The sequence below is a fragment of the Aquila chrysaetos genome, chromosome 1, assembly GCF_900496995.4.
Source record: "Aquila chrysaetos chrysaetos chromosome 1, bAquChr1.4, whole genome shotgun sequence".
NCBI lineage: Eukaryota > Metazoa > Chordata > Aves > Accipitriformes > Accipitridae > Aquila > Aquila chrysaetos.
Window position 1 is genome coordinate 68,892,639 of NC_044004.1, and position 19,048 is coordinate 68,911,686.

The following is a 19,048-nucleotide window of genomic DNA, read 5'->3' on the forward strand; positions in this document are numbered from 1 at the left end:
AAACAGTTGGTTTTGGCAACGTACAGATCGTCTTCTCAGAGGTACTGGTACTGGTAATGTAAGGATGAAAACATTTACACAAGAATAAAAGTCAAGGAAGCAGGTAATTGACCGATTTATCAACCTTAGCAGACAATTTTTTCTGATACATTGTGGTAGCTATGGTAAATTTACTCTGGATTGCTTAAGGGCACGATCCTATATGGTGTGTACAGCACATGAGGGCAACTCCCTGAAATGAATGGGTGAAGAAGCAGGTAATCAGCCAGTGTGGTTTTGGTGCCTCCATTACCCTTTTGGTCAATGGTTTGTCCCCTAGGAATGTTTGGAATTGCCTGCACAGCACAGTTCAGAGTATAGGTAACTTATGGCTTTTTCCTGGAACTTTTAGATCATTTTAGTGTTTCAGGTAAGGTGAGAACTTTTTGTAAACTTATCGCTGTTCCCAGGCCGTAATGCTAAATTGTAGTTGCGATCAGGGAGTTATTTGTTTTCATTGCAAATTGTTTGTATGCAACGAAGTGGCATGTTTGAACACTTTTCTCACTCTAGTCAGCCCCTTTTCCCAGCTGAATTGACACTTGCAACTTCTCATCCGCTTCCTTTCCAACTGTAAGGGTGGCTAAAATCATGTTGCTGTGGTGACCCTGTCAGTTTTAAATGACTAGCCGCACTAAAATGAGGGTGAATCAGTGTTACAATAATCTATAGCATAAACAGATTGCTTTATTCTTGGCTGCTGTAAATTGTGAGGAACAGGTGAGGATTCTTGTGCCTACATTTTGCTGTTGGGGTTGTGACTGTGCTGAGGCTTGCAGTGCATTTCAGGCAATGAAGATGCATTTTGTCACAGTAAAGAGTTGAGACAGCTATCACTGCAGCCAGTTCTGGGGAGGTGGCAGGTCAGGTGCAGGCCTTAATTAAGATGAATTGTTAGCTGATGAAGGTGCTGTGTAAGAGCAGGTAGTTTATAGATGTAGCTCAAAAATAGAGAACATAGGTATGCAATAGAGTGGACCACCAATTTTATTTGTTACCAAGCTAAATGAAGATTAGAAAGCAAAACTTTCCTGCCTTTTTTGGCACCTAGATCATACAAAATGTGGTATAAGAAACTGTACTATTCATGCTTAATACCCTACTTCAGTTTTGCTATAGATGTGTCTTTCCTTGGGAAGCGCTCGCTGCATAAAAGTGATGCCATTAAGGGTGCTTCTCCCAATTTTCTTCTGGTGTTTGCCAAAGCCTTGTGAATACCACTGTCAGCCAAGAATATAGTTACTTTAAGATGCCTTGAGCCATCCAGTCAGCAGATGGATCCTCTAAACCATGTCTTATGCTTAGTCTTTGTCTTGGAGACTGATCATCACAGCACCAAAAAGCATTGTGTAGGGTATGCTGAAAGAAATTCTGCTGGTCTTACTTGAGCTGTTCAAGGCAGAGGCTTACCTCTCTGAAAATGGATAAATTCCCTTTATTTCTGAGCCTTTTATTCCAGGTCATAGGTCAAGTTTTTGTCTAGTTCCATGATCATTCGCATGTGCCCACCTCCTTGAAATCCATTGCCTTTTAAGGGATGAAAGGCATAAAAAAATTGAGGTTGTTATTCTGCTTTTTTTTTTTTTTTTTTGCTATCTTAATAACATAGTATGATCTTTCCATTTTCTCAAGCAGAATTGTCCAAGTGAATGGATCTGGTCTTCCATAACACCTAAACAGAACTGTATGATGATAGATTGAGAGTGTTGAGTTACTTCATTGCTTGAGCTCATAGTGATTGTCTAGTCTGACCATGGTGTTCTTTCCTTCTATCTCTTTTTCTTTTCTAAGTCAGCCTGAGATCTTGTCAGGAAAAAAAAAAAAAAAAATTCTGTATTTTGATGTCTTCTACCTCAAATATACAATAGAAGACTATGACCTAGAATTGCACTACTACAAAGCAAGTAGCCATTTGGAAGTGAGTAACTGAGCCTCTGGTTTGCAGATAGACTATGCTTAAGATAAGGCAGTTTTGTGTTTCTGCTTAGAATTTCCTAATAGAGACACTAGTTCTGTGTTCTGTAAGCAACTTGTCAAAGAAGATTTCATTAATGGCCTGACAAAGGAATAAAATCTTCTATCATTCATGGAGTCAATTGTCATTCAAGGATGACTTCAAAATATTATGGATTCCTATATTGACCATTTGGCATTCATGTGATTATTTCCCACAATAATTTGATCTACAGTGGAAACTAAGTTCCCTCATTTAGAGATCTTCTGGTTGTACCCAGCTTTTCCAAATTGTTTGCTAGAATTTTTAGGGGTTTCATTTCTAATGAAGGCCCATGGTAGGTAATCTTAAAATATTTCCTCTCTTCCGTGAAGTAAACTGAGATGATAGGTCTTGAGTCTGTATGCTAAGGATAACAGAAGTCTTGAGGAAAATGTTTAACTCTTCTTATTTTGGAGGTGCCATCATCCTTATTACCTTTTGATATTGATACTTTCTCACTGCGCTAGACATCTGTCTAGAGCAAAACAAATGAAGCAAAGTGGATTTTGACTAACTAGGAATAATTTAAGGAGTTTTTAAACTTCCTTATAGCGAAGAAAAGGTAGACTTTCTAATCACTGTACTGAACTTAACATGAAAGTGAGCCCACAGTGGTAAATGTGCACTGATGTAAATGATCCACTACCACTCCAGGTGCAGGGAATCTCTCTGGGTAGACTTGCAGGTGGACCACCTGAACCATCAAAGATTGTTAAAGCTGATTCCCATTTCAAATAGAGCTGTGGGAATAACAGTTGATCTCCTGCATATTTAGTTTGTCCTCCAATATATAATACTCTATCAGAGTCTTAATCTGATATCATAGCTGGTTTTAAAAGAGCCAGGGAAGCCTGAAATTCCTGATAAGGGACTTGAATCTGGCTCAGAATTTGCTGCCTAAAAAAGTGTTCGGTTTTCTAGGAAACGGTTTATCATATTCTCTGTTTTCATCAGGTAAAAGAGGTGTATTCCTTTGATATGTTAATGTACAGACTTCAGGTTTTCAGTTGGCCACATTCCTTTAGTGTATAAATCAGTCTGATCATTATCTTGTGCTTTATGAAAGGTGTGCCCAAACTCAACTGTAGGTTATTATAGGATGTTCATGAGGGCCTGTGGAAAAAACCTTTCAATAAGGCCGGCTGTGGTATTTTGCTCAGTCTCCATAAAAGTATTACAAGAAGAACATTGGTACCATAAAATATGTTTTGTAAGGAACATGATTTTCTATTGTTATACTGACACTTTATGTGCTTTATGAATCTGTCTTGGGGCTACTAGTGAGCCTTTGCAGCGTAAGCCAACTTCAGAAACATTTGTTTCTTCTGAAAACCTCAATCATAAAAGTCAACTATCTTTGTCTACCTTCTCTCCAGGAGTTCTAGGTATTGGTCAAGACAGCTGATGAAAGTTTTTTGTGTAGGATGCTCTTGTGGTCTACCGCTTGAGAAACGGTCTTCAAAACTGTTCCCCTCCTCTAAGGCCATGTGTGTTCTGTTTCATGCACACACCTCAAGTACTTCAGCTCACTGAGCCTCAAATAGTGGCAAAATCCAGCTAGAACAAAGTAGTTCTAAACTGTAGTGAGACAAATATTATACATGTATTATTATACACATATACTATATATGTGTACGTATACATATGTGACATTGTTATATATTATGCTATAAGACATACTGCTCTGCCCACCTACTTTTAGGGTTGCTGATTACTGGGCCTCACTGTTAGGATATTACTTCTGGGTCTTTAGGACTTTTCTTCTCCCAGGAAGATGCTGCCAACTGATTCTAGAGAAGAGTTTTTTTAATTAGTATCAGAAGAGTCTATGGTGGCCAACACAGCTGCAGATGTCCCAGATAAGGCTTCTAAAGCAGCCTGCATGATATTGACTTCTGTGGCCATCCTGACTGCAAGGGCCAGCCCTTCCCTGAGAGATGTAGTACATTTTTGAGGTTTGGGATGGGAGGGAGAATCCTCTGGTGTTTTTCATTGACAAGACATGATATGCTTTGCACATCAAAAGACCTCAGGAGATAGGTGGCTCAGATTGTTGACTCCTTCTCCTGCTTCCCCATTCCTGCCTTCTTTGCATCAGTTTTGTTCTGATTTCTTGGCAGAGTGAGTAGTTTTCTGCCAGTTTAGTGAGTTGAAATTGGCTCACCAAGCAGTCAAACAAACAACAGAGCAAATACAAGGGAGGGCACAGGACCTCCACTTCTGTCGGTCTTGAGCTTTTGTCACCTTAAGTGTCTTCTAACTGCACTCTAAGGCAATGCCTGTTCATTTGGTGCTTAAAATCTCTGAGTCCCAGTGGAAGCAACGCTCCTCAAACACTGATCCCACAGCTACCTCTGGGATAGAACCTCTTGCCTAGAACAGAAGAGTAGTTAATCTTTCTTGGGTGCAAGATGTCAAACATCCATCGTACTAGGAGTTAACTTTTGAAGAACTTGTTTTAGGGGAGATCAGACTTGTTGTCACTATTAGGTCCTGTCTTGTGGTCTGTCAACCACAAGAGCCCTGAGAACCTTCATCAAGTAGTGACAGCTCACCTCAGGAGAAACCATGTATTTCTGTCCTCTTCCATGGATACTTAGCTAGTAAAAGAAGGATCTTTCTGGCAGGTAATGAAACTCACTTGACACGTTTATTCTGGGGCTTGTGGCTGAAAATAAAAGGCCTCTGTCTCTGTTTCCCATCTACCACAAAATTCTTCTCCTGTGAGGAAAAGGAAATAAAGGCAGTTTTATGTTGTCTGTGACAAGCTTTTTCAGTAATCCATCCTGCTTCCTTCTTCCTTGGAAGAATCCATCACACCTGGATTCTGCCTTTGAGAGGAAACAGAGGTGCTGTACATGTATTTTGACCTTCTGTGGTTGTCTAGCAGTTGGCAAACCTGAATGCATGGTACTTCTGCACATTTCACAGTTGTTTGTGCATATGGGCAAAGCATCTTGAAGAGTTCCAGTTACTGCAAGGTAATTAACTTTCTCTAATCTTGTTCGCCTTGGAGCCCTTTTTAAAAAAAGCAGTACTAGAGAAATTGCTAGGTGAATATTCTGGGGTTTTCTTGTAAGTGGATTTTTTCAAAGTCACTTTAAGTTAGGGATAAAAGTAGAGGATATATGCCTTGTCTTTAAACGCTGTGCCTTTCTTTTCCCCTCTCCTCCTTCCCCCCAGTTAGGAAAATCATTATTTTAGAAGATGTGGAGATGAAATAGAGTCCTACCTAGGGCTTCTTTTCCTGTCTAATTGTGTGAGTGTTTTCACACATCTTAAACACAGGGGAGAAGGACAGAACAAAAGAGCTATGGCTTTTTGGCAGTTCCTTCTTGCAGCTGTGCCGCTCTCTCTCTAGGTCAGCCTGCAGTAGAGAAATTTGGTTCAAGCACCAGCAACGCTGCTAAACCATTTTGTGATGAGGTCAAGTGTTGAATAATCATCCCGTTGATAAGCGAGTGAGCCAGAAATTCCATTCAAAGAGGACAGTGACTTCCTGTGCTGCTTACCTATTATAGGTCGCAGAAATCATGAAGGGAAAATGGGGGACCAAGGGCACTCGAGCACATGACTGTTTATGTAACTGTGACTTCTAAGTTTTATTTGCTGCTGTTGATATAATAAAAGGAGTTAAGGCAGGCCTTTGTGTCTTTATTAAAATCATGATTTTCTTGCAAGCATCCCTATGGGAAAATCAACATAGCTGCTGCTCTGGATGTATAGTCTAATCAGACGTGGCTGTAAGTGCTTTTTAGAGGTGGAGCCTGTGGGATGTCAGTGCACCCTGTGCCCAGCTTCTTTGAGGTGCTCCTACAGCACACACATCCACATGGTCTGGTGGGTGTGGGAACCCACAAAGGTTGTTCAGGCCAAAGAAATGACATTCAGTCTTTTTCATTTGAAATACTTAAACAGCCTGAATACAAAAAGGGTAGTTTGTAGGCAGCTAAACTGAGCAATTTATATAGGATGCCACAGAATAGACTTCCCAGATACAACTGCCATTTTTAGGCCTGTGCATGCTGCTTTCTATAGTACCTGGTTGTGAAATCAGCAAGGGTTTGTGTGAAGCTGACACCCCGAGACAATATGAATTAGAAGGTGATGTGATATTAGCAAGTGATCTCTTGTAATTATTTTTTACCATTGTTAAAATGATGCACTTACACAGTGTACATAGTTTACCTAAAGGTATCTACTGTATTCAGTCCTTGGCTCCTTCATTCTTTTCTCCTCTGTATTATCTGGTCTGCACTAAATTCTGATATGACACTTTTGTGGCTGATAGTTCTAACTGAACGTGCCATTTGCAGTTAGGACTTCAAGTTCTTCTCCTCTAATTTCATCCTGGAACTTCTCCAGTATGGCTTCTGCTTTCCTTGTTCCACTAAAACTGTTTTCTGCCTGGGGTGTCTAGCAACCAGTCTCTGGCAAATTTCAAGGCTTCGTGCCAGTGGTACTTACTGGGTTTGGCTGAAGAAAGTGAGCATCCTTCTGTATTCCAGTTCTAAAGGGTGCAAGTTAGTTGACTCTCACAGAGCTAAGATGGAGACACTGTGGGCCTGTGTTCTCTTCTTGAGAGTGCAGATGGGAATCATGTGATGGGAAACTCCTCTTATTTGGATGTGATACTGATGGTAACAGTCATGATGGAACCTAGGTTACAGCACCTGTAAAGAGAGGATATTCTGAAATGGACTGCCCTAAAAGTGAATTTTGGCCTGTGGCATGATCCCTAATCCTTGTTTGAGGATTCTAAGAAAGCAGACGGGAGGGAATAGGAGTTTCACATCCTCTGAAAAAAGAAAAAGGAGGGTAATTGTCATAGGCGACTCCCTTCTGAGGGGGACAGAGGGCCCAATATGCAGACCTGACCCATCCCACAGGGAAGTCTGCTGCCTCCCTGGGGCCCGGGTAAAAGGCATTACCAGGGAACTCCCTGATCTGGTTTGTACCTCTGATTATTACCCATTGCTGGTTGTGCAGGTTGGCAATGATGAGATTGCAGAGGGAAATCCAAAGGCAATCAAAAGGGACTTCAGGGCACTGGGACGATTAGTGGAAGGATTGGGAGCACAGGTAGGGTTTTCCTCAATACCTTCAGTGGCAGGGAAATATACTGAAAGGAACAGGAAGACACACCTGGTTAATACGTGGCTCAGAGGCTGGTGCCATCGGTGGAATTTTGGGTTTTTTGATCATGGGGAGGTTTACATGGCACCGGGCTTGCTAGCGACAGATGGTATCTAGCTATCTCAAAGGGGTAAAAGAATCCTCACTCGTGAGATGGCGGGGCTCATAGAGAGGGCTTTAAACTAGGTTTGAAGGGGGTAAGGGATAAAACTAGGTGCACCAGAGATGAGCCTGGGGACAGCATGCCGATGTTAGGGGTGGATTCGATAGGCCGGCTCAAATGCATCTATGCCAATGCACACGGCATGGGTGATAAACAGGAGGAGCTGGACGCCATCGTGCAGCAGGATAGATATGACTTAGTCGCCATCACGGAAACGTGGTGGGATGACTCCTGTGACCGGAGTGCTGCAATGGATGGCTATAAGCTCTTCAGAAGGGATAGGCAAGGTAGAAGAGGTGGTGGCGTGGCTCTCTATGTTAGGGAGTGTTTTGACTGTACAGAGCTACACGATTGTGATGACAAGGTGGAGTGCTTAGGGGTGAGGATGAGAGGGAAGGCTGATAAGGCAGATATTGTGCTAGGAGTCTGTTATAGACCGCCCGACCTGATTGAAGAGACGGATGAATCGTTCTACAAGCGGCTGGCAGTAGTCTCAGAATCGTGTGCCCTTGTTCTCATTGGGGACTTCAACTTTCCAGACATCTGCTGGAAATACAACACAGCAGAGAGTAAACAATCTAGGAGGTGCCTGGAGTGTGTGGAAGATAACTTCCCAACACAGCCGGTAAGTGAGCCAACCAGGGGAGGAGCCTTGCTAGATCTACTGTTTACAAACAGGGAAGGACTGGTGGGAAGTGTGATGGTTGGAGGCCATCTTGGGCTTAGTGACCGTGAAATGATAGAATTCTCAATTCTTGGTGAGGCAAGGAAGGGGGTTAGGAAAACCACCGCTATGGACTTTCGGAGGGCAAACTTTGGCCTCTTCGAGGCACTGGTTGAGAGAGTCCCTTGGGAGACGGTCCTGAAGGGCAAAGGGGTCCAGGAGGGATGGACGTTCTTTAAGAAGGAAATCTTAACGGCTCAGGACCAGGCTATTCCCACGTGCTGCAAGTCGAACCGCCAAGGAAAACGACCGGCCTGGCTGAACAGGGAGCTTTTGCTAGGAGTCAAGAAAAAAAGGAGAGTTTATCATCTCTGGAAGAAAGGGCGGGCAACTTGGGAGGAGTACAGGGATCTTGTTAGGTCATATAGAGAAGAAATTAGAAAGGCAGAAGCTCAGCTAGAACTTAAATCTGGCCACTATTGTAAGGGACAACAAAAAATGTTTTTACAAAGATGTTAACAGTAAAAAGAATCCCAAGGAGAATATCTATCCTTTAATGGATACAGAAGGGAACGTTACCACCAGAGATGAGAAAAAGGCTGAGGTACTTAATGCCTTCTTTGCTTCAGTCTTTAATAGGGAGACCAGTTATCCTCAGGGTACTCTGCCCCCTGAGCTGGAAGATGAGGATGAAGAGCAGAATATACCCCCCCTTAATCCAGGAGGAAATAGTGACCTACTACGCCATCTGGACACTCACAAATCTATGGGACCAGATGGGATCCATCCAAGAGTACTGAGGGAACCGGCGGAGGTGCTTGCCAAGCCACTCTCCATCATCTATCGGCGATCCTGGTCAACGGGGGAGGTCCCAGAGGACTGTAGACTTGCCAATGTGACTCCCATTTACAAGAAGGGTCGGAGGGAGGATCCGGGGAACTACGGGCCTGTCAGCCTGACCTCGGTACCGGGGAAGATTATGGAACAGTTTGTCTTGAGAGCACTCACATGGCAAGTCCAGGACAAGCAGGGGATCGGGCCCGGTCAGCATGGGTTTATGAAAGGCAGGTCCTGCTTGACCAACCCAATCTCCTTTTCTGACCAGGTGACCCACCTAGTGGATGAGGGAAAGGCTGTGGATGTTATCCACCTTGACTTCAGCAAGGCCTTTGACACTGTCTCTCATGGCATACTCCTTGAGAAGCTGGCATCTCATGGCTTGGACAAGTGTACTCTTCACTGGGTGAAAAACTGGCTGGATGGACGAGCCCAGAGGGTTGTGGTGAATGGGGTGAAATCCAGTTGGCAGCGGGTCACAAGTGGTGTTCCCCAGGGCTCGGTGTTGGGGCCAGTTCTGTTTAATATCTTTATCAATGCTTTGGACGAGGGGATTGAGTGCACCCTCAGCAAGTCTGCAGATGACACCAAGTTGGGCAGGAGTGTTGATCTGCTCGAGGGTAGGAAGGCTCTACAGAGAAATCTGGACAGGCTGGATCAATGGGCTGAGGCCAACTGTATGGGGTTCAACAAGGCCAAGTGCCGGGTCCTGCACTTGGGTCACAGCAACCCCATGCAGCACTACAGGCTTGGGGAAGAGTGGCTGGAAAGCTGCCCGGCAGAGAAAGACCTGGGGGTGCTGGTCGACAGCCGGCTGAATATGAGCCAGCAGTGTGCCCAGGTGGCCAAGGCGGCCAACGGCATCCTGGCCTGTGTCAGAAATAGCGTGGCCAGCAGGAGCAGGGAGGTGATCGTCCCCCTGTACTCGGCACTGGTGAGGCCGCTCCTCGAGTACTGTGTTCAGTTTTGGGCCCCTCACTACAAGAAAGACATTGAGGTGCTGGAGCGTGTCCAGAGAAGGGCAACCCAGTTGGTGAGGGGCCTGGAGCACAAGTCTTATGAGGAGCGGCTGAGGGACCTGGGTCAGTTTAGTCTGGAGAAGAGGAGGCTGAGGGGGGACCTTATAGCTCTCTACAACTACCTGAAGGGGGGTTGTAGTGAGGTGGGTGCTGGTCTCTTCTGTCAGGTGGCTGGAGATAGGACGAGAGGAAATGGCCTCAAGTTGCGGCAAGGGAGGTTTAGGTTGGATATTAGGAAAAATTTCTTTACTGAGAGGGTTGTCAGACATTGGAACAGGCTGCCCAGGGAAGTGGTTGAGTCACCATCCCTGGAGGTATTCAAAAAGCACGTAGACAAGGTACTCCAGAACATGGTTTAGTGGGCATGGATGATGGTTGGACTCGATGATCTTGAAGGTCTTTTCCAACCTAAATGATTCTATGATTCTATGACAAGAGAAGCCATCCTGGAGGTCAAATATGACCACACCAGTTTACTGTCTATCTGACCTCTTCCTTGTCCATGACTAGTTAAGTACCTTTACAGTTGTCCATGCCTTCTCAGTTGTCAGCTGCTGCTTCTCTTCATCTACTCCCCTTTTCTTGCTATTCTTGATAAGTCACATGAGGCTAAGTTCTAGGTTGCTCAGGTGTTGCCTCTGCCTTATTTTTGATGCATTTGCCTGTTTACTTGGCCTTAAACTGATTGCTTATCTGACTCAGTCTGTGTTTCCTCAGAACTCCTTATGGATGTCTTACTGCTTCATTTAAGTTTAATGCATTCTTTTAAATTCTTTGGGTATCTTTGCAGAGCTCCTCAGTTCTCTAGCGTAAACCTATCACTTAATCCTAGCTCTTTCAGTAGGCCTAGGTATAGTGTTTAGTGTAAGATAATACAGAGAATGGTTTATGATAGGCGTTAGAGATGGAATAAGAGAAGCTGTTGGGGCAACAAAGTAGGAAGATGGCCTGGGTGCCAAATAGCCAATAAATGCAATGTAACTTTATTTAGATTACACAAACTTGAATGATCATATCTGAAATCCTTATCAAGATCAAGATATTTGATATCAAGATAATAAAAATGAGGTTTGGCTCTCCTATCCCTTTAAATCCTGGTCCTGTAGATTCCCAGATTTTTCTTGAAATGTAACTGCTGAAGTTAGGGCAATCTTACCTAATTTATCTCATCAGCAATTTCCCTGTGCACATTTCTTTGAAATTATTTGACTTCTACCTACTTTTATATTTGTTTTAATTTTCATTCTGTAATCCCATAATTACAGTTTCCATATGTTTCATATCACTGCAGCATATGGATTTGCAATGTTAATTCTGTATTGAAGTTCTTTTAATTTACTCATTGCACTGAATGATTAAAGTGAAATTTTGTTCCTTTTAGCATGAAAATTCAGTCCCTTTGGGGTGGTTTCCTTAGCTGTAGCCTCTTCTCAGTTAATCTCTGGTGGTCCAAATGGTGTTCTTTCAATCAGGTTTTCACTGACCATGTCTGTCACTCAGTGCCATAACTTGCAGACTCTTCCCTTTTTCTGTGTGCTGCACAGGCTGTTTCTACATCTAGCCTACTACATGAATATTTCTCCACTCCAAGTACTACAAAGTGGAACTGTGGATCATATCACACTTGCCACTTTCAGGAATGGCATGTGTACATTATGTTGGATACAGTTAAAGTTTCCAGGGTTTGAATTGGGTGGCTCAGTGTATAAATCAACAAACACATTTGTCTTTTTCAGTTTTCAGATATAAGTACTTTGGACAAGTTGATACTTACATTTCTATTGACATCAGGGTCAAATTCTAATCAACCGCTCTAAGTAAAAGGGCAGACGCTCACAAAGTGAAATAACATACTTTGGGATCAAGAAGATTTGTCTGTCAAACTGGTCTTTCGAAGAAGAAACAGAACTTCTCCATATTTGAAAACAAGCAGATGAGTGGGTGAGTGAGGGAAACTGGCACTTCTTCAAACAGTGCTTCTGCACACATTTGTGGCTTTGCCAGAGATTGTTTGATACTGGGCTACATCAGTGGCAGCAGTCACCGAACAGTACTTTGGTGCCTTTTGTCATCGCTGACAGGAGTGGGAATTACTTGTGTGAGGCTCCTGGAGGCTGTGTGATGGGGTAGTCCTGAAGCACACAGGACACCTGTAACTTCCACTAGGGTCTGCCAGCGGCAAATGGTTTGGGAAGTGGTTCTTCTAGAACCACTACGGAAATTGGGAAAGAGAGTTATTGACAAGTCTTGACTCTTGAATCATGTTGAGAAGGGGCAATCTGATGAGCGGTTACCTGGTAAAAGTTGGTGAGATTCCCAGCCAGGCCTTGTTCCAAATGAAGTCAGTGAGAATTTGCCCCTAACTCTGAAGTTACCTTTTCCTGCTTTGCAACTTCTGTGTGGTTTCTTACACGTTTAGTGTATCAGGCTGCAATAGAAATGAAATGCCAGTAGCTTAAGTAATTATGTAATAGCAAACTATAGTATGTTTACGGTGGAGAGAAGTTGTTTAAATGTGGTATTACATTTCTATTCCTAGCTTTCAAGGACTTTGCACTGGAGCTCCTTAGCTGTGTTGCAAGAGAATGGAAAAACATGTCATGCAAATCCTCTGCCACAGACCTGAAAAACAGCTGAAGTTTCTTGACAGACGCATAGAGGTTGGCTCCTGTTTCAGACAAACCTGGTCTGGGTGTCCCATCAACCCTCTGAGTTCTGAAGGAAGGTTTTATTTAATTTGAAATCAAAGGAAAGTTGGTGGATTGGGCTGATTTCTCCTGGAGTTCTCAAGCTTGTTCAAACTCACAGGCTCACAAGTCAATGGGAATTAAAATCCTGCCCTCAAGGCCTTGAATGGCAACTTTGCTTAGAAATGAAATTGCCAGGCTTCACCGTTATGCTTCTAAACCAATTCACTAGTGTTTAAAAGGAGGCTTGACTGAGCTCATGATAAGACATTGATGCTGGCTTTTTTAGCATTAACCTTACAGCCTTAAAATACAGTGGACTTGGTACTGCAGCAACTGAGGGAATTACTGAGAAGAGGAAAATTAGAACTGTGTCAGCAGTTAGAGATCTGGTTTCTGGGTACAGAAGGAAACTGCACTGGTGGAAAAAAAAAAAAATCCAGCTGGCTTTTGGGATAGAGATGCTGCAGAGGATATTGGCCCTCTGTTAAGGAGACCACTTGGGAGATTTGAGAGTGCTTTAGTGGTTACAGGTAGATTAGAAACAGGAGAGGGAGCTCTCACTGCGTTACCCAAAGAGGAGGGAAATTCTGGACTTGGTAGCAAACCTTTAAATGAAGAGTACTGCACTCCTGCTGCTCCCTGTCATTAAAATGTGGGTGGTTGTTCTTCATATAGGCAAGACCAATGGAGGATATGCATGTCTGGAAAAAGAAAGGTAGTCCATGTCCTGTTCCTATGTCTCCTGCTATTGCTACCTTATTTTTTTGGTTCCAGGGATAGTGTAGTTGTGTTACTGTCAAAGCAAGCTGTATTGCAGCTCTACCATAGCAGATGTAGTTCCTTTCTCCCCATCCTTACCATCAACTTCAAATACCAGTGTCCTGTTCCTCAGCTACTGTGAGCGTTCTCTGAGATGTCAGCTTTAGAGAGGAGGGATAGATAGTGAAAATATATGCAGGACATTACTTTTATGGTTGGAGCAAAAACTGGTGCAGGTGAGAATGAAGAATTCATTTCCAGTGCAAGTAGGATGAACAAGATTGAGAGATTTGTAAAACAGTGTTATTTAACTGGTATTTTAAAGGCTGGTTGCAACTAGGAAACATATGAACATTAAGAAGTTGAGGTACACGGCAAGGAACAGAGAAGTTGGGGGATTTAGTAAGCTGGAGATGTCTCTAAAACAGAAACCCACTTCCTCTTGTAACCATTTACACTTAAATGTCTCTCAAACTGTAATTTTTGGATGACTTTCCGAGTGAAGTGAAATGCAATTCTCCTTCCCTATTTATGGATGGGGAGCAGAGACACAGAAAGAGTAGGGTCTGTGGGGGAGAGGAGGGGTTGTTTTAACACAGACAGATGTAAGCAGACATGTAAGTGGTAGGATGCAGGCTGGCTCTGGCTCAGAAGCTGTGTAGTGGCGTCAACTCTAGGCTGTGTCCCAGAGGATGTGCCCTGCTCCTGGTGTATCTGTTCAGGCAAAGTGCTGTTAAGATGCTTTTTTGGCTTCCAATCCAGAACTTGCTTGCATCTGGGATGAGCTGACAGATCTCTCAGATGAGTGCACCCATGTCTTGGTACATGTACTCAGGCATGTACAGACACGCCTCAAGTTACTTTTTCAAGTTCACAGGGTGAAAAGGGAATAAATTCAGTTCTCTCTTAACCTGCATAAGTGCTGGTTCAACTGATTAGCATCTGTCTTCTTTATTTGAATGTGCATGGTGTTGGCCTTTATGTGCATGTTATTGTTAATCTTGCTGCATCTGTGACGTTAACTTGGATAATATCAAAGTAATTTTAGGGAAGTGCTTTGGGTTTTGCTTGGCTTTTGTTTGTTTTGAGTAGGAAAGATGCTAGCCCTCTTCTGCTTGAATTACTAATCTAAGCTAACTGAGTGGTTTTATTGTGGGCTCTTAAAACATTGGTGAATTTTTTTCCAAAGGGATTTGTGTAAAAGGAACTTACTGTGAGAGACTATTCCTCATATTCTGTATAACATTAAAAAAAAAAAATCTTTGCTTTCAGAGTTTATGTTGGTATCTCTACGCTCACGATACATTTGGCTGGGCTTTTCCTCCTTAAATTTATTGGATCAAAGCAATAATATACATCTAAGTTTTTAGTCATCAACTTCTCTCCAAGTTTTGTAATTTTCTGGAATTAAATAGGGAATCTGGGAATAATACCTGATCATAGATACAGTACATATCATGCAGGCTTATTTCCAGAATGTCACTGAAGGGTTATATTAAATCCTTTTGTTTTGCTGTTGTATGATTACAAAGATTCTTTTGTAGCTTGGGACATTTAGTCTAAAAGCAAGAAATGTGAGAGGTATGTGGCAAGAGAAGGTAATGTGAATTTAATTCTAGCCTTGGTGTTGTTCTTAACTACGTTCTGACAGGCAAGAAAAGTCTTGGTCATGTCTGTATGACACTGAATACCTATCAGGAAGAGCAGCAGTCCAGGGTCAGAGTGCTTTAAATGCTCTCAGGTCTCAGGAGAGACTAGATGTGTTGCAGTTACTGGGGAGGAGAAAACATAACTGCATTGAGACCAACACTTTTTTTTTTTTTTTTCCTTTTCCTTTCAGCTAAACTAAGTTCAGGATGGTCTTTAAAACTTTAACATTAATGAAGTGTGACAAGCAAATGACAAGAAAGTAGCATCTACATAAAGAGAAAAAACCCAAAAGATTAGTTTTGTGTGTATGATACTCCTTTCCCAAATAGTTGGAGAGCTTTAGCCTGCATTCATGTATTAGTCGTTTCAGCTATTCAGGGAATTGTGTATTATCAGTACAAATTTTATTTTAATTTAGATAGGGGTCACTGCAGGATTGGGCTGAGATTTAAAGTCACTGGAAGAAACTACTTTGAGTAGCCACACACCTGATCTGCTTTTGAAGGCACGCCTGTGCTACCTGTACAGACACAAGTATCTGGTAATTTCTGGGCCTGTTAAATCCCTGCTTTATACCACAGAGTTCGTAATATTTTGCAGGATGTACAGATTATACTGATAATGGAATACTTGCAGTATATGAATATATATTATGTATATTTGTATTGTTGCAGTTTTAGCTGTTTTAGTTATGCTGACTGAAAGATGACAGACTTGTCATGATTTTGTCTTCGAAGAAAGACTTATTAATTTTCAAAAAACTTTCTCCTGGTCACTCAATCCATGCAGAGGCCAGGCATACTTAATTCTAAGAAGTTATTTTATGCAGATTTGGGAATAATACTGCTGTTCTTGGTTCCACACAGATGGTACCAGACAGGAAGAAGTGGAAGGTGAACTCAGTGAAGAAGAACGCTGGTTCGGAAATTCTTCGGAAACTCCTTCAGAAGCCTCATATGGAGAAGTCCAGGAGAACTTTAAGTTGTCTCTTGAGGACAGAATCCAAGAGCAGTCCACTTCCCCAGACACTTCTTTGGGAAGTGCAACTCCTAGCAGCAACACAGCAGAGCTGGGATCCATTGAAACTGAAGCACTAAGAGACACATTACAGAGCAAAGAGCACCTTTCTCCTGATGTGTCATCTCTGTGTGAAGAAGAACCTCCTGGTCCAAATAAGCCACTGAGTAGTAACCTGAGGCGGCTACTGGAGGCTGGCTCCCTCAAGCTGGATGCTGCTGTTACAGTCAATGGCAGAGTTGAGTCCCCTGTAAATCTTGGCTCAAATCTCTCCTTCTCTCCGCCTGCTCATCATGCCCAGCAGCTAAGTGTTCTTGCCAGAAAGCTTGCTGAGAAACAGGATCAAAGTGACCAATACAATGCAAGTAGTCACTTTATATGGAATCAAGGTAAGTGGTTGCCAAACTCAGCCACCACCTGTGGTTTGTCCCCTGATTCAGCTATCCTGAAACTGAAAGCTGCAGCCAATGCCGTTCTGCAGGACAAATCTCTTTCAAGGACTGAAGACACTATAAGATTTGAATCCTTTTCCTCACCTTTTAGTTCTCAGTCAGCCAGCTCCACATTGGCAGCTTTATCTAAGAAAGTGAGTGAAAGAAGCATGACTCCTGGGCAGGAGCACCCGCCTCCAGCTAGTTCTTTCCTTTCTCTGGCTTCCATGACCTCTTCGGCTGCCCTTCTCAAGGAGGTTGCTGCAAGGGCTGCAGGCACCCTGTTGGCTGAGAAGAAGAAATCACTGGTTGCTGAGGATCCCCTGCAGCTTTCAGACATGAAGCAAGAGAAAGCAACTCCACCACAGTCTTTGGAATTACTGTTACTGCCAGTCCCTAAGGGAAGAGCGTCCAAACCCACTAGTACAGGTATGGATACAGTTTGAGCCACTAAGTGGAAAGTGTTTGTTTTGCTATAGGCTTATATAACATCTCTTCAATGGGTCTGGATTTGGTTTGATTCTGTGTATTATGAGAATAAGAAATAGGTACTTTAGGTAAACAATAGCAAAGCTTTTTGAAATACCACTTGAAGACCAAACTGTCACAAATGTTTCCATATTTGAAAGATAAGAGTGTACAGTTCAGTACTTTTTTTTTTTTATTATTATTCCATACAATGGTATTTCTCTCTCTTACCAAGTTCAGAATAAGTCTACAAAAAATATTTAATGGAGGATATCAAAGAATCCCTGTTAGGGAGCTCACAGTATCAGTGAGCATGTACAAAACTAGTGCTTTTGAAATATTGGACAAGGGAGAATTCTCCCTCCTGCTGTCTCTGTCACAAATGGACTTTTGTATAATCGCTTACTACCCTGTCCTAATTTACCAGAGTATATTATTATGTTGCCACTTTTCATTAAAATTTTTTTGCAGCAGTTAGGTATTTTACAATCCTTTGTCATTAAAAAAAAAAAAAGTGAACTGCATTTCTCTAATTTGCTCAGCAAGAACAATTTTACACTTCTGATTTCCCTCCACCAGTTCCAGCTGTTGGCAGTCAAGGAATCAGGCTTATAGGGAATAAGAAGAAACAGTCTTGGTAACAAAAGCTTTCAAGAACTGGCAAGCCATACAGGGAAATTTAAATTACCTGTCTTCAAAATAAGGAAAAATAAGGTTTCTTTCATCTCTTTCTATAAAAAGTTCACATCATGGATTCATATTTCTGGTAGAACGTACAGCTTCAGGTATCGTCAGTTCTGCTGCAGAGGGGGAAGCAGCGTGTCGGCTATCTTCACAAGATGCACAAAGTGGTTCAGTATATTAGAGTTTTATCAGGAATACTAGCTTGACTGTACAGGTGTAGCAAGCCAGTGTACAGACATGAAGCCTGACACGGACATTGTATAATTGCACTGTCTTCTTTCTGACCTAACCTTTTTGTTTAGGGATACTATGTGGTCTGATCTGTTGCTGTGCAGCTCTTGGTAAAAACTCACAGGGTAGGAGCTATTGGATGGAGAGCAATGCTTATTCCTCTCTGGAAGACGAGGGGGAGGGATGTGATGTGGTGCAGCTGGTACCAGTTTTTTGCTCTGAGTTACATGTGTTCTACAAATGCTTTGCTGGTGTGTTTTGCCAAGGCAATTAAAGTGGCAAACTATTCTTGGCATGGGTCTGGCCTAAGGTTTTCATTGGTTTAGATGAAGTCCTTTCTGGAGTAATATATGCTAAACCAACAAGAGGTCCTTTTGTGTGGGAATAGGAGTACCGACACTGGCTACACCAGTGTGACTGTGGGCATTAATTTAATGTAACTTTCCCTGTGAAGACTGGCCTTCATGTGAGAAAGGCAGCAATGTATAGAAAAGGAGTAAGGTTAAAATTTATTTGAAGTTATTCGTTTACTTCCTGCTGGAGAAAAAGCTGTTCACATCATAAGTTTTTACTGGGGAAAAGTAAATGGTTGTAGTAAAATCCAGGTTCTGTGTTTGACCAACAAACTGTGGGATTTGTCTGTGCAGCTTATACTAGGGGAGTGCTCTGTACCAGCACGCAAGTGTGTATAGTACCACACAGTGTGTGGTACCAGTACCACAAGTGTGCTGGTAGTAGTGGCACTTTATAAACTAGCTCTGATGCAGCAAATTCCTAGCAACTATTCTCTTTGCTGAAGGCTCAAGCATACTGTGCTGCTAAAAGATAACAATGGGGACTGACTGCCTCAGGTCCTTGGTAACCAAGGAACAACTATTCATTTTTTATAATATATGGGACTAGTATCCCAAGAGGAAGGGTGTTTCCTTTCAGTTCATACGCACTGGGCCAATGCCAGTTGGCATCCAAGCAAACTTCATAGTGTAATGTTCATAACAAAAGTTCTCTAAGTCCATTTTCTGATATGCTATTAAGTTCTTTTCCTTCTCTAAATAATTAACCGGCTGAAAATAAAAAGCAAACTGTTGGTTAGCATATCTGGATGTTGATTATGGAAAGCCAGACTCCTTGATTCCTTCAGCCACGGAGAAATGCAGCTTACAAAAAGAGGTCACTGTTTAGTGACCTTTGATTGAAGACTTCACTTCTGTAAAAGTTGAGAAGGGCAGCTGAGTGTGTATATTTGCCATGAAAATAAATGTCA

The 19,048-nt window shown here is 42.5% G+C and overlaps 1 protein-coding gene across 6 annotated transcripts in view; it reads left to right on the forward strand.

The window, feature by feature from the left end:
• ZNF827 (zinc finger protein 827) overlaps positions 1-19,048 on the forward strand; it is a 115,729-nt gene that overhangs the window by 13,669 nt on the left and 83,012 nt on the right. For all 6 annotated transcript variants that reach the window (XR_003925420.2, XR_003925419.2, XM_030028386.2 and 3 more), the window contains exon 2: positions 15,820-16,830. Coding sequence is in view for 4 of the 6 variants with exons in the window: in XM_030028386.2 (XP_029884246.1) it covers positions 15,820-16,830 (1,011 nt within the window). In the remaining 2 variants the exon portion in view is untranslated. The remainder of the gene's footprint in view (positions 1-15,819; positions 16,831-19,048) is intronic.